At 45.7% G+C, this 25,712-nt stretch overlaps 1 protein-coding gene across 5 annotated transcripts in view; it reads right to left on the bottom strand.

Moving 5' to 3' along the window:
* Positions 1 to 25,712, bottom strand: part of Stard13 (StAR related lipid transfer domain containing 13) — a 211,555-nt gene that overhangs the window by 16,509 nt on the left and 169,334 nt on the right. For 3 of the 5 annotated variants that reach the window (XM_075971342.1, XM_075971333.1, XM_075971370.1), the window contains exons 4-7: positions 19,033 to 19,096; positions 9,207 to 10,567; positions 7,685 to 7,858; positions 6,365 to 6,581 (exon numbers count right to left, since the gene is read on the bottom strand). In XM_075971342.1, coding sequence (XP_075827457.1) covers positions 6,365 to 6,581; positions 7,685 to 7,858; positions 9,207 to 10,567; positions 19,033 to 19,096 — 1,816 coding nt within the window. The remainder of the gene's footprint in view (positions 1 to 6,364; positions 6,582 to 7,684; positions 7,859 to 9,206; positions 10,568 to 19,032; positions 19,097 to 25,712) is intronic. The other 2 variants (XM_075971359.1, XM_075971349.1) reach the window with 1 other exon arrangement.

Raw genomic sequence — 25,712 nt, 5'->3', positions numbered from 1 at the left:
CACATCAGGAGAGATGCCACCTTGATCTGCCCTGTGGCTGGAGAGTCTCCTGCAGGACCCTGAACTTCGAATCAGAGACTTCCGTTCGAGACTGGACCTTACCTTCAGCTAAGATACATTACACAGGTGAGCAACTTCCGGGAGATAGGCTTAGAATCATAGGAGTTTAGAGAGTGGGCCTTGTGTGATGACCCTCAGCATAATAAAATATAGCTTTTGTCATCCTAACTATGCATATCTACCTTCTAGGTCACCACACATAGCAATTAAGATACGAAAATGATAAGGACCTTAAGATGGGCAAGTGAGGCGATCAGAGACCTTATGGTACACTGAGAATCCTGAGAGGAACCGGGTAAGGTCCAGACGTCTCTAGGAGCCCTCTATCCCAGACTTGCCCTACCCAAATCACAGCTGAGCTTTCCTTGGTTCAGGTATATGAGCACTGAGTTCTCAACACTTGGCCTTTCAGTGAGCAAGGTGGAATGTTCCTGAGTGGTGGACAGGTGGGACTGGCCATTGCTCTCTCCCAGATACCTGGGGAAGCACCTGTATATAGCTGTCATACTAACCCTGGCGTCTCCTGCTTGTTGCTCTAAACGAAGGCAACAGTATCACCGTCATCATTACTTACAGGAACAAGGGGGGAAAATCCAAGCCATTAGAGAGTTTGAACATGTCAGCTGCATAGATCACAGGGGAAATTAAACGTTGCTACATTGTCTGGTCACATGAACAGAATTCTTAGGAACAGCTCTTTGCATTCCAGGGCTTATCACCGAATTCCACAGATCAAGATATTCAGGCAGATTCCTTTTTAATGTGCTGGTTACTGTGTTCCAAGTTTGCAGTGTCTAGAAAATGCCATCTTTCGCTATATTTGGATGATTCTCCACACCAAATCTAGAGAACATTTATTTTTCCTGGCCTGGCAAGTATTTCAAATTGCATCACAGAGCACAGGAAGAAAGCATTCATTGTCAGTAGGAAAAAAAAAAGAAGAAATCAAGATAGGTAGCAGGTGCTTACTGAAGTGAGCTCCAGCTTCGATTGGTTGACATCCTTGAGTCTGTGTAATTCTGGAAGCAGGCTCTGAACTGTCTACACCGCACTGGGCTACACAGGCCTTCCCAAGATTGGAGCGCCCTGAGGGCATATCCTTAAGTGTGACTCACAACAATTTATCCTCATTTAATTTTTTCGCCTCCCAGCAGAGAAGCTTCGATCAGGGTCTATAAAAGGAGCACTTGTGTTGTTTCCGCTCAACTCAGTCCTCCGGCCTCTGGGGTCCTGTGGCTCTTTGGGAGTCTGCACACAGGTACACCCGGGATGCCTTCTTTGTATTGTTTCGTTCCCAGGTTTTCTCTTTTGGCAAACACTGTGATTTCAATTATTACAAATCTGTCTGGGGCTCTCTTTCATCTCCGAGCACACAGGCTGTCTGGAGGGTGGTAGGGAACTGATTCACTCCGCTTTCGATTCCAGCAGAGACTTCCTGCTTTGTCGTCACCTTCCAGGGGATGTGGGAAATACCCCCTGGGTTCTGTGGAATTTGTTGGAAGCCTAGAAGAAAAGCTGCTTTCCTACACTTAGAGGCAAAGTGGCTTTAAAAACCCCAGATGAGATTTTAGGTACAGTAGCTAAGAATGACCCAAGAATTGCAGCCTTCAGGAAGACACCAGGCAGCTGATGAATGAACAAGCCAGGAATTCTTGTTGTCTGAACACTGCGGTTTTTGTTAACTGCAGTAAGTCTTACTGTACTGGGACACAGTAAGAAGACTAGCCTCTTGAAGGTGTAGTTCTGAGCCAAGGGCAGGGCGTCTCCTATCTAACTGTGAAGGACAGCTAAATGCCAATAGCCTCCAAAGCAAGGATAAATTGGCATTTGGACCTAAAATGCTGTGTTCTAAGTTCTAAAAACAAAACAACAGAAAGTGGGTTTTTTTTGTTTGTTTTTGTATTTTAAACATGCTCCTTATGCCTGCTATTGAGAGGCGACCCAAGACTTTCAGGTCCTTCTGAGTGAGATCCAAGAGGGCGACATGTCTTCCACTTACTTCTATGCCTGTCACGAGTGGATGGGAAATCCAGGCAGCCTTACAGGGACCCAGAGTTTGCTGAAGGCTCTGTTGTCAGTTTTGAGATTCTCAAAATATGTTAAGGAGGGGCTGGAGAGACACTCAGTGGTTAAGAGCACTGGCTGCTCTTGCAGAGGACCTGGGTTCAGTTCCCAGCACCCACATGGTGGCCCACAACCATCTGTAACTCCACTTCCAGGGGTTCTGACGCCCCCTTCTGGCCCGGTGGACATCATATGCATAGTGCACATATACAGTACACGCAGGCAAAATAGTCATATATATATATATATGATTAAAAATAACTAAATCTTTTTAAAAAATGAAAAGAAAACCAGAACAAGGAATCCTATTATTTTGTACTGGGTTCCAGAGATTACACAGCAGGCTGGCTCTTTACCTTCCTTCTTCAACATCCCCAGTACCCTCTTTAGGAGGTAGGTGGTGCTGCGCTGTGAAAACCCACTGCGCAAGCATCTCTTGTCTGTGAGCTCCCCGCTAAATGACAGAAGGACAAGGGCTGGGTGTCCCTTTGGGTTACTTTCATTCTTTTTCTCTAAGCTCAGCAACCTAAAAGCCAGGGCTCCAGGAGTAGTTGATGTAGAAGGTCCCAGATTATCCCTTATGGCTGCTCAGGTAATCAGCTGATGATGTGAACAGCAGGCGGCAATGTAGAGAACACTTTCACCGAAAGCGAGGTCTCTTCTCAGAATTCATAGGCGTTTAAATCTTGTGGCTCCATTAAAAGGAGTGGCTGGGCGGTGAGTGCTGCATTAGAATTCAAATTCATCTAAATAGTCTTAAGTCTCCTCCTTGGCGTCCTGTTGATGCTAATCCTTGCAGGGCTTAATGATGTTTATCAGGACTTCCATTTCCTCTTCTTTAGAAATGGGCTCAGCTAATGAAGAAAGGTTGGCTTTATTCAAAAGTCATAAGTAGAGTATGTGATGGGCAGCGACTCTGCAGTGTTGGCTTAGCCTTTCGATGCAGGAGCCAAAGATAACCCATGCTGCAGCGGATGGGTGGTTTAGGACAGCCAGGAAAGCTCACACAATAAGGCGAGGCTGGTCCCCCAGGCCACCATGTCTGAATACAAATGGCTGACAATGGAAGGCCACCTGTATGGCTGACAATGGGTATGTTGCCCTTCCTCAAATCGAAACTGCACTGCGCTGGGGAGGGAGAGACAGAAAGTGCTGGCAATGCTTTGTGGTCCTGTGCTTTGACAGCCTTCTGATGAGTGCTGACGTTCCAGGCGAATGTTTAGCTTTCTGGAAGGGACCCCACCAATTGCAGGTGGCCTCCCACTCAGTGTTCAGTGCCACAGCCTCAAGGCAGTCTCAAATGATGGTTCTCTGACTGTGGCTTACAGGAAAGATGTTTGGGGGACTTTTGGGTCTTCCACAGTCCCGGATTGAGAGTGCGAGGCCCTGTGTAGAGGTGAATCTTGTCAATTCCGATGAGACACCATTGGCGAAGAAAGGAGCATCTACTTCCCTTCCCATTCCTAGCCCTGCCGCCTGCTCTTTGGGTTCCTTAACTTTCATTGCACTAGATCTCCAAGGCTATCTTCCCACTCTGCCTGATTCTCTTGGCTTCTTCCTGCTTCTCTAGCTTTCCTTGGTTCTGTTCTTCTCTTACCTCCCTGGCACATGGAGGGCTCTGTCTGTGTGCTCCCCTGTAAGTGACACGCGGAGGGAAGGCCACACACAAGGCAGGGCCATTGCAGGGCTAAAGTGAATGGTGGCTCTGTCCCTTCAGACATCCTACAGCTACTTTCTCGTGACTGACTCAAGAGAAGCATGGCCTTCCCCGGTGGGCTGCACTGCTCATCAGTGTCCATTTCCCTGACAAAGCCTTTCCCCCACAAGGCTCTGTACACAGTGGGATTCTTTGAGACTGATACTGGGGAGAAGCCAGTAGTAGGGCTGAAGAGGGCTGTATCCCCGTTTTCCTTTCTTCCTACGATTTTATTTTCTCTCCACAGTTTTGGCTTCAGAAGGGAGATGGAGCCAATCACAGGGGTGATTCCAGCGCAGACATCACTAAGAATGCATGGGGCGGGGCTGGGTGAGGGGTGTTTTCTATCCAGCGGCATTACATTTTATTTATTTATATCCAAACTGGTTCAAGAAAGAACATGACTGACAGTGAGCAACAAAAGGTTCCTTGAAAGATATCAGAAAGGAAAAATGAAAAAGAAAAAGGGGTAACTGCAGCTGGGAAGGAGGTTGCGAGGAGTTTGTGGCCCAAAGAGAAAAGGGACCGACGTTTAGGACAGACAGAATATGCTTTTGGCTCTGAGCTCTCCAGCAGGCGGTACACAGAGGAAAACACACCCAGTTAGATGAACTTGGAGTTTACAATACAAAACTCAGGCCAGTAGGCCAAAAGAAACACATGGTTCTCAAGTACTGAAGCCCGGGCGGAGGGGGCTCTTCCTCTCATTCTCACAGAGAGGGCACTAGAGGACATAATGGCCAATACAGTCAATCAAATCTCGACAGTGGATTTATCAATGAGGGTTGTAGTGGGGAGCGGAGTCACACCCAAGTCCCACGGGGAAAAGCCCAATGATGCAATGGCCGAAACAGTGAAAAGTAAAGTTAGGTTTGGGAGATGTTGGCCTCCCAGTGGAGACCTGGGTGTGGATACTGCCTCGCGTAGGTGTGGGAAAAAGAGGCAAGGAGAACAGAACTCAGTATACTTGCTGGAAACACAGGTTAGTATGGGGGACCCGACTGTGGATGACCGCATTTCCTTTAGGTGTTCCTGAGCGCATGTTGTTTGTCTTGTGAGTGGTTTTGCTGGCCATGCCTTGGACATACACAGTCTTTTAGATCTCAGGAAAGGACAGTTAAGAACTCAGAAAGAACTATGAAAAATGTGTACACTTTTACAAAAACAGAGACATGGCAAAGTGTGTTTGCATTCAAAGCCATCTACTAGCCAGAAAACAGAATCTTGGGTGTGTACCAACAAACCAGCCAAATGTAACTGGGGCCATAAAGTTATATCGGAGGGCATGGCTGTAATACTTTAGCCACTGGAAAAGAGGTCCGAGTGTTTTCTTAGTAAAACGCCTATAGGAAGTTAACTCTGATTCTAAATGAGGATTCGTGGTAGAACTGCTACTGGAAAAAAATTACAGGTCAATAACCAGGTTCATGGGCTGGCTCTACTAAGATGCAACAATACATGCTAGACACTTTACGCTGAAAACAGAAACAGCCATCCACCCAAATGTCCACAGTAGCCACCTGCCCTGTACTGTGACATAAAAAAATATGCAAACTGTCCATCTGCACGTTGTCTGGCTAGGTCAAGGACGATTGCCAGGTAGGTCAACCCAAGATGCTTGCAAACTGGCATTCACTTCATCAAGATGCCATTGTGATTTTCAGTTCGGTCTGTTCTGATATCGCTACAAGGGTCAGAGCCAAGATCTCTGAGTTCGTGGAGCATAGCCCCATCCCGCCCACTGAGCCCAAGGCAAGGGTAAATCAACAAAGCCTGCCCGAAGGCTGCTGTGGGTGAGGCCGCTCACTACACAGCCACCCTTGCTCAAGGGGCAGTCTGTGAAGCGCCAGGGCGGCTTTTATTTGGGGCGGAGTATGGAAAGGAGGAATGGATGGGAATTTATAAACTATGGGATGGATCTCATCCCGTGCTTGGGTAGAGCCCACCACTATGATGGTCCTCAAACTGTCCTCAGGCCGAAAACAGTCTGAGTGTCTCCTTCCTGTGACCCTTTCCCATGCCCTCTCAGGCAAGGGGCTGTTGGAGTCAGCTGAAATGGCTTTCACATTCTACTTGTGAGTTTTGAAAAAGAAAAATGTAAATAAATCTGTTTTGCTCACTGTGCTGCTTTGAGAAGTTAATAAAGGGAGACACAGACCTATATTCTGTTTTTTTTCTCTTCTTTGTTCTTCCAGCAACTACGTAACTGGTAAAAGAATGCTGCGGGCTGAATAATGACTTTGGGGTAATAATTGAAAATGTAGTGCGGCCCACAGCTTGCGTCTCAATTTCAAGGGAGTGTAAACTAGACATTAGAGATACACACGTTATTACCGTCAGCTTCCTTTGCTTACACAGTAACCAGGTAGCCAAGGAGGGACCATTGTCCAAAGCCAGATAGGGACCTAACCTGGCCGAATTAAACCGTGGCATTGGAGACATTAGTGCCGTTTACTTTTGGTGAGGTATGCCTTGTTCTGGATAGGCCCCACTCAGTCCGCCATCCCCTCACCCCAAGCCCATGTTTGGGATTTACCACTCTACCTGATCCAGACAGTTGCTACGTAGATACCTCAGTGCTTGTTGAATGCTCTGAGGCAGGGGCTGTCCGGTTCTCTGGACATGGACTATGAGAGGAACACCGAAGACAGCCTTGTCTCTGTAGTCGGGAACCTTCATCCTCTTCATGAACTTTGGAACGGACCTGGAATTCACAGAAACCAGGTCATGCAAGGTCCCTGGGGCGCAGCGTGCTGAGAGGCTGTGGAAGCAAGCGAGAGGGAGGCCAAGCTCCAGTTGGAATACCTCAGAGGCAAAGGCAGACTTCAGCCTTCTCTACGTCAGTCAGAGTCTGTGGCGCTCTACACGCGGCTCTTGCCTACATGTCATTTCTGCTAAACAGCGTGATTCACAATAGCAAATCGTCTTTGTGGCTCTGTTTTCAATTCAGGGGTGATGGGCAATTTTCCAATTTAATTGTGACTGAAACAGCTCTCATGTGATGAACACTTAAAACTCCCCCAAACGGAACAAAACAAAGTGTATTTACTTGTATTCTTACAAGAGGAAGAATACATCTGGTTGGGGTTGAAGAAACTGAAGGGGGGAAAAAGATGAACTGTATTTTCTTGGCTATGTCTTTAAGTTTTCCAGAGCTAGCTCTATATTCTAAAGGAAATTTTAACATGCATGTATATATATATATATTATGTTTAACATACATGTATATTGATTTGATCACACAATTTATAACCTTTGAAAACATTTTTATAAACACAACATTGATTCTTCTATACATATGACATGACATAGTGCTTTATGGTTTTCAAATTCACTCATTCATTCATCATACACAGTAAGCCTACATACACTATTGATTTTATCAGCTCCCTAATTCCAAAGGCGTACTGCAAAACCTCACTTTTACTTGCCAATGGAAGCAGACACGTACTTGAAGGATTAGTGGATCAGTGTTGTAAGGGGTGGGCTCTGCACCCGGCCACGAGGACCAGTGACAGATGTCTCCCCACAAACTGCCAGCCATATTTTGTGGCAGGTTCTTCTCTAACTCCTGTGTTCACCATTTGTCACTGTTTGCTGGCCTTGCTTCTTTCTCGGGACCTGACTCCCTTCTCTGGAAACCACCCAGGAGCTACAAATAAAGCAACCTTCTTTCCCGCGTGCTTCATCGGGACTAGCCCGGCTGCCCAGAGGGCAGATGACAAGCAGAAGTCTTGTGGTTTCCAGGAAAGGGAAGTGCAGATGGTGCTCGGTTCTCCAGACACCGGGATAGAAACGCTGGAGGCTTTCTGCAATGACACAGTTAGCTCTGAGCATGTGCTCGCCTGTGAACATGCTACATACCAGGTCCAGCCGTGCTTGTTAGACATGGAGTACTTCTCCATGATGGCCGTGAGACGAAGCAGCGAGAAGCGCTGGAGCAGGTTCAGCTGGGCCGCCGTCTGGCTGCTGATGTGCGGGGTGGCTGGAGATGGCTGCGGTTGGTGTGAGAGGTGGAAGCTGCTCCATCGTAGTCGCCTGGAACACAGAAGGCCAGCGCTGTCAGTCACCAGGTCGAGGGTAACTAAAAAGCTCCAGCCACCTAGCCCTTTGGTACAAATGGCTACCCAGGAGGTTCTGAGCCAAAAACATCACAGAGCAAAAAGAACAAAGACAGAGCGGTGAACTTGACAGCTTATATAAACCCAGAATAGGGTGTGTTGATTATTTCATTTAAAAGTAGGAAAGGCTGTACAACCAAATAATGTGGGATTTAAATAAGTGATATAATCCTTTGTAAAAAAACAAAAAAAAACAAAAAAACTTTGCTTATTCTCAAATTCACTTCCAAAGTATCCAGGGCAGCTAAACCAGGTACATGCTTGTGTGTGTGTGTGTGTGTGTACCTGAATGTGTGAGAAAGTGAAAGACGACAGAAAGGGACCGAGAGACAGATGGAGGCAGAGACAAAGAGATAGAAGAAATAGTGAGACAAAGAGACAGAGACATAAAACAGAGAGGAATGGGGGAGAATACACAGGGGAGATTCTCCAACACAGAGGCTGTAGAGCATCTTCTACTTTTTATGCCTGCCTCCTCACTGTCCTTTGTGATGGAGCTGGCATCTGAAGGGGACAGGCACAGATGACATACCCCTGAGTCCTACAATACATCCTTGCCTCAACTGGAACCCAGGTGGCGCCCACCGATGGCAGGAGTTAGAGACCTCGGTTCGTTTCTCAGGATGCTTCTGCACACCGGTTTTGTCTGCTGTCTGAATGGTAACTGCAGCAGCACAAGGCATAAATACACCTCACATCTCATAGAATTAAAAATAAATCTTGCGCACAGGGCCTGTTGTCTGTGATCTTCCACCTACAATGCTTCTTTAGATTTCCCTTGAATAAAACTAAGTTTGAAGCAAAGGACAAAGAAATGGATGTGTACTGACATGGATTTGGTCCCTCTGTCTGTAAAAACAACTCTGTTGAAATAATTCTTAACCTTGTGTGTGCTTACCTACCTCTACCTACCTCTACCTACCTCTACCTACCCAGGCATTTACACAAACAGGCTGTCCACCTATGTTAAGGAAATAACCAAAGAGGATGAAGAAATGGCTCAGCAGCTAAAAGCACTGGCTGCTCTTGCAGAGGACCTGGGTTCGGTTCCCAGAACCCACATAGCAACTTACAGCGATCTGTAACTCCAGTTCCAGGGAATCTGGTGCCCTCTTCTGATTTCTGAGGGTACTGCACACACATGGTGTATACACACACACACACACACACACACACACACACACAGTGATAAAAAGAAACAAAACCAAAAAACACAGCCACCATAGCAAAGAAGATTCATAACTTCATAACAACATGTGACCCACCTGTTTGGCCTGGTCAGAGAGGCCCCCACACCAGAGTCCCTTCTTTCTTTGACCCCGGCAGCTTCCGATTCATTCAGAGAAGTTCCATCCCTTTCTACATCACTGGGTGTCGTCTGACCTTCTGAGACTGAGTTGCCTTCAAAATCTAAAGTGATCTGGTTAGGAGATGGAAATGGGGATAAGGCAGGCTCCCCTGCGAGCACATCGTGACTTTGCAGTTCGGGTAAGATATCTTTTGACCAGTCATCCACCACTTCTTGGATGCCGTTGACATGCTGCAAGATGTCATCCAGCTGTGGGAGGAGGCCATCTTTTTCCAGGTCCAAGAGATCTCCTGTGCTGGCATACAGATGTGAGCCAGGGACATTGTCATAGATACTGACCCGACTGGCTCTGTGGCAGGACGCCATGAGTCTGGGTTCCCTCATGCCTGGGCCCTGTTGTCTGCCCAGGGAGATGCCTCCAGTCCTCCAGTTAATCCCATTGCTGTTGTCTGAGGGTGACAGGCTTTCTATAGAAAGTGCCTTGGGGAACGTTCCTGGTTTGTGATCCTTGGGAATATGGACCACCAAGTTCTCTTGGGAATGAAACCCATGCGTGTGGTTTTGGTCCCCTGTATCTGGTGGCGCTGTCCCTGCCAGCACATCCAGGTCCTCCAGGTACATGCCCCCACGCTTGTTGGCCTCATGGTGGCACTTGCGCTCCTTCATACATGGAGTGCTCACTCGGCTGCTGTTCTCCAAGGGGCTGCTCTCACCACTTGACTTACTGGAGCAGGGCAGCGCTTTCCTGCAGGCAGCTGGAGGCGAGGTCTGCACATCGCCATTGGGTATCGGGACGTACTGCATGGCCTTAAAGGACTCTGGCTCCTGCTGCAGCACAGGTCCACTGATGACCAGGCCACCTGTCCGCCCTGACCCCTTATGCCTCCCGTGTGCTCCCTTAGCTCGAAGGGTATCCATGCGTTTCAAAAACGACTTGGCTCTGGCCCTGGCGGGTTTCTCATTCTTGGGGTGGGAAGGGTAGCCGAGACTGTCTCGGGGAGACTGTGGGAGGCCGCTGCTGACCAGGGTGCCCTCTAGAACTAGCGGGCCGTCGACACAGTGTTGCCCTGAGTGGCTGCGGCTGTCGCTGCCCCCGCTGCTTTCGCTGTGAATGGAGCAGACCTCGGGTTCACTCAGATCCGTGAGCACACTCTCGCTGCTGGTGGTGTTTCTCATCCTAGGGCCTCCTGGGGACCCGTTTCTGTCTGCCCCTGGGAAGAGCGTGTGCAGGTCATCCACACGGGACCACCTGCGGCTGGTTCTCTGGAAAGTCCATTTGTTGCTGATGCAGAGATCTTCCTCATCCGAGTCGTCACCCTGCAAGAGGTACGGAAAACGCTCATGTCCACAGATCATGGCCACGTGGTGCTCCCATCCTGTTCCCTCTGTCTTCCTATATATGTTGGCATATAAAATATGTGTAAAATATACGAAACTTTCATTCACACATATATATACATACACACACATAAACACATATATAATTTTATTTTCCAGTACTTCCTTTGTTTCTAAGGCGTTTTCCTTCTGGTTACTGAGTGTGCAGGCACCATCTGACCAGACAGGGGAGCCAGCGGCAGGAGCCTTTCCACAGTAGGTCAGCACCACCAACACAGGTCAGGCACTTCTTTCCTCTCCAAACACCTCTCGGCTGAGTTCAGGGGCGACTATTCATAGCTCTCCTCCAAACCTCAGCCTCACTCCACCTGGAAGGTGACATTCCTTACCTTAGTCCCTAAAATCCTCAATCCTTGTCATTCCTCTCTCCTAAGCGTCACCAGTGGAATCACGGGCTGTACTCTGAAAAGTAGTGAAGTCGGCACCAATTTAGGCTCACACTCGAAGAGAGTCCCACCCAGTCGCTCTGGCGACCAGGCTCCTCGCGTTGAATGAACTTGGATCATAGTGCCTACGGCTGCGCACACCTTCCAGTTGCTGTGGTTGCAAAGTTTTGCATTCTGCATGCCACACACTGACCTATCTGTTTCGTGATGGAATTTGCAGCCTGTGACACACAGAAGCCTGCCTTCCCCGAGGCTAGCCGTGTCCCTGTTTGTTTTTGTCTATCCCTTGGGCTCAGAAATCATTTACTTCCCCATGTGAAGGAGACATCGGCTCCCAGCCCTCCTTACCATGGTTTTCACTAAGACCCAACTTGGAACCGTTTTTCAGATCAATTCCCAGGTTTGTCTTCACCCTCATTGTCTGACTTGGGGCCCTCAACACCGCTCTCTGGATGTACTCTAGGAAAAAAGCTGGCTAGAATCCTGATCTCTGGAATGTTTCCTGTCTCACCAGCTTCTCAGAGTGTGATCCATTTACTCAGCTCAGAAGCCTCCAGTCTGAGAGCCTGCTCTCAGCTGGAAGGAACAGGGCCTGACTTTATTCACTTTGCTCGTAGTTAGATGCTCCTGGACACCATGCCCGTAAGAATCACTTAATTCTATTCTTATTGTTCATTGGACTTATCTTCCTTTGGCATCTGGTTAAAAGCCCTGGCTCTGAGTGACCATGGTACCACAAGCCTCTCTCACCTCCTCCGAAGGAACTTCCCATCACCTCCAGTCAGGCTGAAAATAGTCTCTGACTCACAGGCTTTCCTCGGGGAATTAAACAAGGCTGTGCATTTAGCAGTGGGGTTCTGTTCTTCCCAATGTTTGTGCCATTGCTGGTCTATCTTTTCACTCATCTGACACCCACTTTAGTTCCCTAACCTCCCGATACGTTGTTTAAGGCTAAATACAGATTCACAGTCAGTGATCAGTGGATGCTGCTCATGGAAGGCTTAACTCACGCAAAGCCAATTGGACCCAATCGCAATAATCAAGCCTAAGGCGGAAGAAGCTACAAAGTCAAAGGCACTTCTAAGAATTGTATGGCGGTTCCACCACAGTGGGAAGATTTAGCTTTGGTTTTTAAAGGACAAATTGGTGTAACGTTTTGGTGAAATAAACTGAAAAATTAAAATCCATGTACACACAGAGCTAGGAAAACTCGAAATGGATTTTCTGATATTTTCTAGTTCCTTTCATGATTTTTATCATAAAACAACAACAAAACAACAAGAAAATATCAGAGCTGTTGATGCATAAGTAACCACCACAGCTGAGACTAAACTTATTGGATTTCATAGCACATTTTTGGGAACTTGTGAAAAGATGACAAAATTTTAGGGCAGGCAAATGAAGGAGCCACTACCTTTAAAGAAATAAAAATGTTTAAAAATAGAAACTATATTATTTAATGTTGGTTCCAACTATTCTCTCTCTACCTCTCTAGTTACTAACACTAGAAAACCACATACAAGTTGGATAAGATCTCATTTATTTAGGTTAAGAAAGGATGCGAAGCCAGGCTCTGAGGAGTGGAGCCAGAGAGCTGGTCCCTTCTAGAGGGCTCAAATTGCTTATTAGCCCAGCCTTAGTCCACAGGAAAACAGCCACAACCCAACCAAGGCATCTGACAAAATGGCGGACTCCTTGAGAAAGAGGAACCATAGAAGGGTATTCTGTGGCAATTAAGTTCTTTGAACCAAAGCAAACAAACAAAACCGAAGGGGTGTGGGGAAGAGCTAAGCCAAGCAAAATGAAACCGGCACCTATTATCATTAGCACCCAGGGCAGAGAACAGTCAAAGGCAGCCCCATGCTGCGTCTTTAAAACTGCTGACTGGGACTGGGGGTGAGATCGGTGTTTGCCAGCACTGCGGAGAAGATGCAGCCGAACTACACACACGCACAAAGTGTTATCCTGTCCACCTTCCTTCACTCGTTTGTTCCCAATCCAAAACAGTCAGTGCTAACATGCTCCAAAATCCAAACATTTGCAAGCACCAACACGATATTGCAGATAAAAAATTTCACACCTGGACTTGTGTAATGGGTTGTAGTTTTAAAAAAAAATGCAAACAGATTAAAATTGTACACAATTGCCCTAAGGTCGTATGCATAAGACATTCTTTCCATGTTTATGAACTATCAATTAATTTCATGCTTAGATTTTGCTCTCATCCCCATAAGATAGATATTACATATAATACAATATACATGTCACAATACATATCTAAACATATACATTACCGTAGCCAACCGGCCTAACTAGATTACAAACACAAGGCTTAGACATATTAAACACCTTATAGACTCGGTGTTGTTCACAGTGGGCACACGGCATTTATCACAGGGAGCTAGATTCCTGCTATTAATCTAGATAAAGAACAAGAAGTTACCAGCATAATAATGCATATTTATCATGCACACTTTCCATTCTATACTTCTTAATACCCAGTCTACTGTTTTTTAATTAGAAGGCAACTTTGTGCTGGTCATATCTTATACTAAAAACATTTATTCTTATATTTTCTGTTTATTCCTTAAAATTCATATGTCTGACAATTCATTTGTATTAAAATTTACAAAAATGTCAGTGTTGACTGGCAAAGGAAGTAAAACATACAGGCAGCTCATCACACAGGCACTTGAGGAAATTTCTTCCAGATATGGTATCTGTGAAACGTCAGCTATAAGTAGTTTAGGCTCACAGGACATGTGGTCTCTGTTGGAGAATCTGTTCCACTCTGCTGAGTGTGTCTGTGTTCTAATAAAACTTTATTTATAAAAACAGAAGCAGCAGCTTGCCAGCCTGTGCCCTAGAAGGCAGAGCAGAGCTGTGGTGAGAAAGAAAAAGCCTTTTTCTATGCTTCTCCTGAGAAAAGCAGTAGCTTTAGGTTTACCAGCCATTTTTTCCTTTTTTATAAGAAGTCTTTCGATTTAAAGAGTTTGCCCCACCGAGGGAATTGTGGGGGATGCTCTCAGAAGGGGATCCTGTAGTGACTGGGTGGGAGGCTGGAAAACACCACAGAAGACCCTTCCCAACTCAGAGGATGCTAAGACATCCACATGTTATCTGCAAGTCACGTCTGTTCACATTCCCCAGCCACTGGGACGGTGGCCACTGTGTTCATTTCCTCTTCCTTGCCTCTGCTGCTTACAGCTGCCAGGAAGGGCTGATTTGGTAGGAGACATGGGGCGTGGAAGTCAATGTCCCAGGGGTAAGGGTGGAAACCGGGCCCCTTGTCACAGTTGTGGGAACCTTGGCATCCAGGTGGGGAGGTTCTGGCCCGAAGGTTTTACTCATGGTTTCTGCGTGGCTTTCCACCTTTGGTCAGGATTTAGAGTCTTACTAAAGTGCTAACTTTAGTGGGTGCCTTCCTCTGGAGAACTTGTTCCCTCACAGGCCACCCAGGGCCATTCAGTGTCATTATGATGCTAGCATGGATTGGTCCGCAGTGACATTTGTCCAAGAACAGGGAACTTGGCTTTGCCTTGTTTTTAGTTTGGACGAGCCTCCTGTGTTTGGCTTTTTTTCTAAATGAGAACATTGTTTACTAAAATTATATATTCCTTAGACATGGATGCCACTGGAAACTGAGAAATGGTTTTTTTTTTTTATAAAAACAAAACAAAACAGGTTAGGGGAGCCACACACATCTGCAGCTGGGACAGGAGGATAGTTCACAGTTGTACAGACATTTAGAAGCTCAGATGCGGCTTCCATGAACTTGGTGGGTGGGTAGGCTTAGGAACCAGTCCAACTGCTGGAGAGTCCCCATTTTAGAAACACCTCTCATTAGGGTTCTGGTGAGTCTGTAGCTCAGGTACAGTGAGGGTCAAGAGCCCGCCACATGAGGGCAGGGGTCACGTGACGTGTACATAAGCAGAACAGACACCAAGCCAAACAGGAACCCAGCTTCAGTACCGTCATTTATTTTCGGACTTCTATTTTCATCCCTTGGCTCAGCTCATCGAATCTTCAAACTTAATTTCCACAGACAGGCACAATAAACTGTGGACCTTCGTACTGACAGCAAGACACGCATCTGTGGTAAGAACAGGGCATTGCCTGTATGCCTTAGGCCAAGGGACTGACACGCATTTAGGGTCCAGAATAATTCCCAAAATCTTCGAAAAGGTGAAGAAGTGGTTGGGTTCAAATCTCATCCTGTTTTTTTATGTGTGTGTGGTTTGGGGGCAACTGACTGACCTGCTGAGTTTGTTCATCCTTAACATGGAGCACAGGCTCTTCCAGAGAGGTACCATGTCAGTATTAGCTAGTCACCCTGGCTGCCGTGCAAGCCCACAGAGCCTTCCCATAGGTCCAACCACCTCCAAGAGAGTAGTGTGGCCGTGGATGGCTGAGGTATGTATGGACCATACAATTCAAGTCAATGACTCTTGCAGATTGAAGATGAAGATTCTGTTTCATAGATTTCTTGAAAAAGAGGACAGCCACGGGACACTGTTGCCTCAGCACCTTGATTCTTGTCGCCTCTCACTTTCTATCTATGTCTAAAGGTGGCTGGAGCTCCATGGGCACTAGATTCTTGAGTCTCCCTCCCCCTCTCGCCCCCCCCCCGCCATATCATTTGGCTTAGTCCCAGTCTCTAGTCAAAAAAGTGTTTTTGTTTGATTATAAAACAAAGGACCAGGCTACAGTTTATGTCAGGGCTGGATCTCAGAACGGGGCGCTGCCATCCAGCATGGTAGCCAGGATTGAGACTGACAAGTGAGGGGAGACCACATGTTGGAATGTTTTTATTTGGAAACTCAGCCTATGAGTCTTTAATTTGCTATTTGATTCACGTGCACGTATTTGTGAGGTTTCCGTGACTAAGCGGGGAGCGAATGGGCGTGCACCACTGCGGCTCACACAAGAAATGTCCCAAACCTGCCAGAATACCAAGGTATCGAATTGAGAGAGCGGCTTTTGCGTAGGCTGCACGGAGAGCCCGGAGAATGTCGTCCTGGCTATCCTGCCTGAGGGATCTGAAAAGCAGATGACAGCAAAAATCCCATCACTTCACATTGTGGGAAACAGCGAGTGCCATTAGTTTGTGACAGTCTCTTTTGTGAGAGATCTGCACAGGCCAGCCACCAAGGACCCTTGTTTTAGACTCACGAGAAGGGCTGTGTGCGGTTTAATAAGAACCATGTGTTATAATCAAAACAACATCTGACCCGCATGCTTCAAATAGTAAGGGCACTTCTCAAGGGGTCTACTTGGCCAGGCAGCTGTCGGGAGGTCTGTTCCCACATTTCTGAATTCTCTGTGGCCTGAATAACTCCCTCATGTTTGAATATCACAATGGATATTGTTTTCCACTCTTCTACCTCCTCAGCTGAAATCCTTGGTTCCAAACTGTTTTTAAGGTGAAGTTGAGAGTCTTTGAGGGGCGCTGCTTCTGAGTAGAAACCTGGGGGGTTGGTTTTGAAGGGTTAGGGAACTCCAGGGTAAGTCGAAATGCATTAGGGGTTATTGTTGCTCCGTGCAAGCCTGAATAAAGGACACTCTCTTTGCTTCAAAAACAACCCCAGATTCGACTGACTACACATGGAGGCACACATGAAAAAAGGTCTCTGTGATTTAATCCTGAACTTTCAAGTTAGTGAGGTTGGAGACAGAGCAAGGCAGGGAGGCGGAGCCTTGGTTAGGGAAATAAGTTGCTCCTAAGGACACTTTTTTTTTTTTTTTGGTTTTTCGAGACAGGGTTTCTCTGTAGTTTTGGTGCCTGTCCCAGAACTAGCTCTTGTAGACCAGGCTGGCCTTGAACTCCCAGAGATGCATCTGCCTCTGCCTCCCGAGTGCTGGGATTAAAGGCTTGTGTCACCACCGTCGGGCTTCCTAAGGACATTCTTGAGGTCATAAGCCCTCCGTGTGACTCTCCTGGGGGCTCTGAGCACATGCCAGGCTTAATTTCTTTGCGCAGACCGCAGAGAAGCTCCATGCGAATGAGATAATGTAATAAGCAGAGTCCCTAGATGTTGGTCATCAATGAAGCGCATTTTCTTACCCACAATGCTCAGGTCCAGGAGTGTTTGGCCTGTTGGACTTGGGTTGTATTTGATTTTGGAATGTCCTCATCGGCTTTATTGCTTAGTCAGAAACTATGGAATCCATTCCTGCCTGAAATCCAAAACTGTTTTTTAAAAATATTTATTTATTTATTATTTATACAATATTCTGTCTGCTTGTATGCCTGCAGGCCAGAAGAGGGTACCAGACCTCATTACAGATGGTTGTGAGCCACCATGTGGTTACTGGGAATTGAACTCAGGACCTTTGGAAGAGCAGGCAGTGCTCTTAACCACTGAGCCATCTCTCCAGCCCCGAAATCCAAAACTTTTGACGGTCATAAGCGCACTTGAACAATTTAGATTTTCTAAGTATTGGTTCACATCTGTCATCTCAGCACTTGGGAAGCGAGGCAGGAGGATCAGGAAGTCAAAGCCAGCCTTGATTACACTGCAAGTTCAAGGCTAGCTGCATGAAACTCTGTCTCTAAAAACTTAGACAAGAAAAAAACCCCGAAACAAACAAACAAACAAACAACCAAAACCCAAAAAACAAAAAGGGATTTTGGACTCTATTGATTCTGAATTCCTTATGGATGCTAAATCTATCGTCTTCCTCTCCTTCCCTCTCCTCCTTCATCTTTCTCTTCTTTTGTTCTTTCTGTACTGCATCCAACTAAATCTTGGGCCCAGAATATTGTACACAAGTGCTCAGCCACCGAGCCACACACCCAGCTTTGCCGCTTCATTTCCAAACTGAAATGTCCACTCTTGTACAAATGAAGAGAACAGTCTGCAAGATGTCCTGTGAGAAGCAGGGATCGTAGTAACTGTTAAAGTGGGGGAGAGTGGCCTGGAGTCGCACTGTCCCCTAACTCCTGTACCCCCACTGCCAAATGAATCTGCCAAACAACAGACGCATCTTTTACATGTACTTAAAAGAAAATGGACTAGAACCAGCTGGAAGCTACATGGTATGGGCCCATCAGCCCTTCCCGGAATCTCTTAATTCACTGATCGCTTTGGAGTACCTGGAGTCACACGAGGGTTGACAGTTACAGCTGCCACCCTTCTGAAAGGGGATGCCAAAGAACTGACGTATTTATTTCTTCGCCCAAACCTTTTGATAAAAAACAACAACAACCAAACTGCTAAAACAGTGAAATTGCCAAATCCACTTCTCCGTATGATCTTATGACAGACTTATTCATGATAGTGGAAATAAGATGGGACATTTGGAAAGGAAACAGATGGCGGGGTGTGTTAGAATTTAATTATAACCTGGCCAGGCCCCTTAGGAACCTTGCCAGTAAGCAGGCAGTACCTTGGCCAGTTCAGGGTCCTGACAATGTCATCCTACAGTGTCCCGTTTCCCTTTGCAAAGCCCCTCCTCTCCCCCTCCCCTCCCCCTTCTCATGCTGCTCCGCACTTTCTTTATCTCCCCTCCCAATAAAACTCTCCACGTGAGCACTGTTTGCAGGGCATGGGACCCTTTGGCTCAAACCTGCCAAGGTCATTCTCGGTCATTTTAAAAATTCTAACAGGTGGGCATGTGAGAATTTTGCCTTGGTTCAATGCTTGCTTCCTTTCTTTCTTTCTTTCTTTCTTTTTTTCTTTCTTTCTTCCTTTCTTCCTTTCTTTCCTGCCTCTCTCCCTTCCTCTCTCCCTCGCTCCCTCCCTTCCTTTCTTCCAAGAGTTGCGTGTGTGCTGGTGTGTGTGTGTGTGTATGTGCACACGCACGCGTTCACACATCCACGGAGGCCAGAAGAGAGCATGAGATCCCCTGGACCTGAAGTTGCTGGCAATCGCACGTGTGCTGGGAACTAAACTCCCACATTCTGGAAGAGCAGCAAGTGCTCTTAACCACTGAGCCAGCTCTCCAAGCCCCGCATGTTTTTCTGTTGTGGTCAGGGTCTCTGAGAGGCGCACCCACCTTTTTCCTTTGGAAGTTCACATCAAGTCTCATTGAGGCGCACTTGTTCAACGTATTAAGTCGTCTAAAAAAAAAAAAAGGAAAATGTGATGATTTACTAAGGGTGCATACCTTTCTCCTAGCCTGCTAACCTTTCTTTACTTTCGGTAAACTTGAAAGCGTAGAATCAACCAGTTATGTTGCAGGGCATTGCAGCGTCTCCAGAAAGTGTGCTACTGAATGATTTAAGATAGTTTCAATGCGTTCTCTAGCTTCTGATCAGAGAGCCTTCCAATTCCCAGCCCTTTCCTGCTCTAAACCCAGGCGCTTCATGCCTCCTCCTTTTCTTAGAAACCACGCATGCGCAGGACAATTTTAACCATCCTTTCACCTGGCCCATCCTCATTGTCCACTGCCCGCTCTGTCGAGCCCGTCCTGTTACAGATTCCCTCAGGCACGCTTTTATTTTTGTCTTCGCTCCTGCTCTGTAGCAGTGATTACACATGGGAAAACAATTCACACCACAGTGAGTGATTCACGCTCTGTCTTCCCACAAACCTGTATGTTGAAGCCATCACCCCACGTCACTGAATTCAGCGGTTAAGAGAACTGCCTGCTTTTCCAAAGGTCCTGAGTTCAATTCCCATCAACCACATGGTGGCTCGCAACCATCTGTAATGAGATCTGGAGCCCTCTTGAGGAAGAGACCTGGTGAGTCATTAACAACTTAGACCATGAAACCCAAAATGGACAAGTTCAGCAGAACTGCCGTATATGGACTACCCATTTAAAAAAAAAAGTCACTAAGGTCAAGTAAGGCCATAAGGGAGAAAAGCTGACCTCCTGGGATTAGCGTCCCTGTAAGAGAAGTCACAGGGTGCCCGCAGGCGCTTTCCTGCTTCAGCACGAGGGGAGACAGGTCTCTAGGAAGGAGGTCATCAACAACCAAATTCTTGAATCGCGAAAAGTAACCCACCGTTAAGCTGTCCAGTAGCTGGTATTCTGTGGTGGCAGCATGTGCCAACTAATAAAGTTGGTTTCCACCCTCAGCTAGACTCTCAAAACTGCTACCCAGCAGAATTTCTTCCAGCCCCCAGTTCCCACCCGTCCCCGCTTCCCCCACGTGGCTCTAGACCACCAAAGCTTCAGTTCTACCTCCGCCGACTGGGAATTTTGGAAAAAGAGGACGCTAGCAGCGTGCATTCTTGTAATTTTCCTTTCCTTTGTCTTAAAATGTTTCTCCTTGTTTGTTTACCTTGCTGCTCTGGCTACTCCAAGGGAAAGACGGTCCTTTTGTTTTTCAAAACGAACTCTTTGGCCTTGTTTCTGCTACAAATTCTCTCCTCTGTTTGCCTCTCGGAGCCCATTCTAATTCTGATGAACAAGCAGGGTACCAAGTCCTCCAATCCCTGCTCTCACCTTGGTTTACAGTCCCGGCATTCCTCACCCTTTTACTTCTTAACTGCTGAGAACAGCCTCCATCTTCATTCGTTTTTTAAGTCTTGATTCCCTGAAAACTCTTGGCCAACACTTTTATTATTTTGTGTTAATTCTTTTTTTGTTTTTTAAAGTTTGCTCGGGGAGTAAGAGTCACTTGTCACTCCTGTATCTGTGCCGCTCTTCTGGCAGCTCTTGTAACTCTTGCATTTTGGCATTTATCTCCAAAACCATTTTCATACCATGATTTCACGACCTCCCAGTTTGGTTAATTCTGTATTGAATTTGTTCTTTAGAAGCTGACGATTCGTTTTCTTTCCCTCTCTATACCCCCGTCCCCCACCCTTTGCCTGATACACGTATAGTGTTACTGGTGTAGCAATCTGCTGGTCTGCCCTCTCACCTGTGGAAGAGACAAGCCCCGCCCACTCCCAGTCTCCCACTTCCTGCCAAGGCAGGCGAATCTCCCACCTCCCCCCATCTCTCTCTCTCTCTCTGTTTGTACTTCACCTGAAGAGGCAGCTTCTGTCTCTCTCCCTTCTCCCCTTCTTTCTTCTCTTTCTCCCCTCCACTAAATTAACTCTATACCCCAGATGGCGTTTCCATCTGCCTCTCACCCACAGTGGTCTCCCAAGGTGGTGCCAAGGTCACCCGTGTCATGCATGATAACAACAGGATCACACAGTTTTGGTGAATCTATACTTGATATTTATTATGGCCATAAAACTCTATCCCCACATGTACCATACTTGAATAATTTCCCTTTCATTTTCAACTTTTCAGTGTCCCTAGAATTAATGTGCATATGGCTTGTTTACTTAATATTCTTGTGTTTATTTCAAATATCTCCAACTATCTAAACGCTGTTAGAACGTGAATCCCTTGGATAGATGTCTCTCAGTTCCAGTTATTTCTTAATATTGGGACCCCTCTGTAGTATGTTTTCTACTGTTCTGGAGCCAAGCACTACAGAAGACCTGGGGACATTAATATTCAGAATGTAGGCAGACTTGTCATGTTGGCCCTGTTTCCAACAGATGCGTACCCACTTTCAGCTGTGCGTAGGACCTTAGCTTTTTTGGGGATGAATTTACATTTTGCTGGTGGGAGGGGAATACATTATCCAGGTATAGACCCAGGGGTACAGATCAAAGTATTTACCTACTTTTCCATATAATTTCAAATAACTCGCCTCCTTTTAAACCTGCCCCAATTTGTCACCAGTTCTTGAACATCATAGAGTCTCTGTAGTGAGGACTGAGTTCTACCAGGAATTTTATTTCCTGTGCACACTGAATCTTCTACTGCAGATGTAGTCTCCTGCTCTGGAAATGTTGTCAAGGGTCTCTGGGTGGACATTTGATGTTGTGAAGGAAGAGATGACTCTGAAACTCAGTGGGGTGTTTTGGAAGGAAGTACATTCAGTGATTGACAAGCTTTTCTGCTGTTTGTTTCTTTGTTTTTCAAGACAGGGTTTCTCTGGGTTCCTAGAGCTCACTCTATAGACCAGGTTGGCCTCAAACCCAGATATCTGCCTGCCTCTGCCTCCCAAGTACTGTGACTAAAGGCATGTACCACCATTGCCCGACAACAATCTCATTTTTGATCCATAACTTTTTTGTATGCATAGATCATGCATTTTCAACTCAGTGAGCTCTGGCTGCTATAAGTAGCTTTAAGAGAGATAAAGAATATTTCTTCACACTGGAAATGTCTCCTGTGCTCCTTATTGCTGAATCTACCAATCACAACATCAACTCCCAGAGACATTTTCATTGACTTTTATCACCCATATACTAATTTTGCTTATTCTTGGCCATCACAGTTATGGAATTATATTGTATGCATCTTAAAATATTTTATATTTATATGAGTATCTAGGTGTGTACATGTGCACCATATTCACGCAGTATCTGCAGAGACCTGAAGAGGGCATTGTAACCCCTGGAACTGGAGTCACTACAGTTATGAGCCACTATATGGGTGCTAGAAACCAAACATGGGTCTTTTGAAGAACAACAGATGTGCTTAACTTCTGAGCCATCTCTCCAGCCCCTAGGTATGCATTTTTATTTGTTTTTTTTTTTTTTTGTTTTTTGTGTTTTGTTTTTCGAGACAGGGTTTCTCTGTATCTTTTGGTTCCTGTCTTGGAACTAGCTCTTGTAGTCCAGGCTGGCCTCGAACTCACAGAGATCCGCCTGCCTCTGCCTCCCGAGTGCTGGGATTAAATGCGTGCGTCACCACCGCCCGGCTAGGTATGCATTTTTAATGCATGACTTTTTGTTGTTGTAATTCAGCATGATGTTTTTAGGATTGATCTATGCTATGAAGTACAACACTAATCATCATACTTTACACGCTGAGTATTCGTATTATGAAGCTATATAACTGTTTTATCTATTCTCTTGCTGGTGGACATTCAGGTTGTTTCTTAGTGTTTCTATTGCTGTGAAGAGACACCATCACCACAGCAACTCTTATGAAGGAAAAGATTTAATTGAGTGGCTTATGGGTTTAGTCCATTATCATCACAGTGTGACATGGTGACCTGAAGGCAGACATGGTGCTGGAGGAGCTGAGAGTAGAAAAGGAACTACACCTTGAACCCACAGGCAACAGGAAGTAGTCTGAGTGTCATACTGAGTGAAGCTTGAACATATGAAACATCAAAGCCCACCCCGTAGTGATGCACTTCCTCTAACAAGAACACACCTACTCCAACAAAGGCACACCTCCTAATACTGCCACTTCCTGTGAGCTTATTGGGCCAATTACATTCAAACTACCACAGGTTGTTTTTAGTTATTTTACTTTTTGTTTTTTACTAATGCCTTCCTAACTACCAAATTATATAGTTTCTTTTAAGCAAAGCCCTATTTTTAGCAATGGACAGCAATTAAGACAACAGTAACATTATCTTTGGCATTTAGGACCATGAATGCTCTTATCACTTCCTATTATTACAAACAGCACAGAGCCCTTACATACTAATAAGTATGAATACAGTCTTTATAGAGCATATACAACAATGTGTCTTTAGGATTCAAAGGGAAGGCATCTTGTTTTACTGTGCATGAACATACAGAAGCATCTCCTATCATCCCGCAGTATCCCAGACTCTGATGACACACAGTCTCCTTCCAGCCCATCTCCCCTGAGCTCCAGAGCTACGTCAAGCCACTCATTGCTCTTGCCAGTTTGTGGAGACCTTCAGACTTTTCAGGTTCAAAGACTAAAGCTGAACTCCCTGCACTGTTTCCGAACCCATCTCTCCCATTTACTGTCTCGCCTTGACTGAGCACCAACGGACATCTTCACCAGAGAAGACTAACCCTCAGGCTCGGCAGGCACCGCACACTGGATCTGGTCAAGTAAATATGACTGTGACATTCTTAAAGTCTTGCCTCTCCTTTGGTCCTCATCCAGTCTCTTCTTATCCCGGGCGGAGTCAGGCAATACTTTATTTCCAGTGCTCAGCATTGGAATTACTTCTACACCATGGACTGAGTTATACAAGTGAGACGATTCTCTTCATTTCCCATTACTGACAGTTTACCCACTGACTGTACGTCTGATGGGATCAAACAAAATAAGCTCTTGGTTCTGGATTAGCGGCTGCTCCGTGTGTCCACAGCTGCTTTGCTGCTTTCTTGGATTTGCTGCTACAACGGGCAGATTGTCTTCCTGGCCAGGTCCACAGATGTTAACACGCCCACCTAAGAGCTGTCTGTTAATTAAAAGGCATTCCTGGTGCCCGTTTGGCAGCTCTTCCATGGTTTGTTTAGGGAAGGACGGCATGCTGTTTATACAGTACACTTCTCTAGCACACTTGGTCCTCCATTGTGGCTGGAGGCACAAACAAATCATTTGACTCTGTGAAAAAAGTTTTGATTTACTACAGGCACAAGAACATCAAAGAGCTCATCTGTCTTATACTATACATTTAAATATACTTTATATTCATGATACATGGAGACATTTTATTATTTTTGAAAGTGGAAGCTAGATATTTCTTCATAGACTGGGTCTTTTAGACACACCTAAACTCAAAATTATGTCTTCGCTTAAAATTGCTTTTCTATATGAAGAAAATATGCAGGAAACATTACATAATTCTCTATATAGTATCTGCTAAAGTACTCTATCCACACACAAAGAACTCTTAAATTCAGTAAGCCAAACAAGTTGGTTTTTTCCACAATCTAACTTTGTGAAGGTATACTTCTAAAAGATATTATACAAATGGCCAATAACCACACAAAAAGATGTTAAGCATTTGTTTGTCATGGGAGAAAAGAAATTAAAATCAGGAAATACTATTTCATGTATGCCAGAAGGCTCACCTTAACAATACTGACAACAGGGGCTGAAGAGACAGCTCAGTGGTTATAACGCTGGCTGCTCCTGCAACCCAGGTTTGAGTTCCAGCACCTACGTGGCAACTCACAACCATCTGTAACTCTAGTTCTTCAGGAACCAATATCCTCTTCTGAACTTCAGAGGCAACAGGCATGCACACAGTGCACGGACATACATGTGGGCAAAATATCCACACACAGAAAACAAATCTAAGGAAAAAAAGCTACAATGAGGGAACAACACAGGACTGCCAACCCATTCTTGACAGAGAAGAGTGAAATGGAGGACGGGCACTCTCCCAGTTCAAGATTTACAATGTAAAACAACAGTGAAGTTGGAGGAGCTTTGAGAAAAGTAGACCAACAGGTCAACGGGACAGGACGCAGTGTCAACCAGATTCCAGAAATATAGTCACCTAGCCTTTACAAAGGAGAAGAGCATGGTAAGAGCTAACAGGTAATCTTTTAATAAATGGTGTTGAAACAGCTAGATAATCACATGAAAAGAAGTCAACCTAGAAAGAGACTTTATACTCCTAATAAAGAATGGACCACAGTCCTAAATATATACATACAACTGTAGGATTAAAGAATGAAAATAGGAGAAAATTTAGATGGCCTTGAGTGTATGGTGACTTTTTGGATTCAACATCAAAGGGGCAGCCAAGTGATAGAATTTAAGACATCTGCTCTTACAGAGGATGAGATGGTAAAGTAGAACGGAGGAAAACATTTATGACAGTTTTCCTCTGAAGTTTCTAAAGTCTACAAAGAACTCTGAAATCCACAGTAAGAAAACAAAAGGCCCAGTTTAAAAACGGGTGAATTATCTTTACCCAGAAAGAGAGACACAGTATTGAAATGTTCTCAGTATTTGGGCTGGAGAGACGGCTCAGCGGCTAAGAG

Source organism: Microtus pennsylvanicus, chromosome 1, assembly GCF_037038515.1.
Source record: "Microtus pennsylvanicus isolate mMicPen1 chromosome 1, mMicPen1.hap1, whole genome shotgun sequence".
Classification (NCBI taxonomy): Eukaryota; Metazoa; Chordata; class Mammalia; order Rodentia; family Cricetidae; genus Microtus; species Microtus pennsylvanicus.
This window is presented reverse-complemented; position numbering and strand designations above follow the sequence as displayed.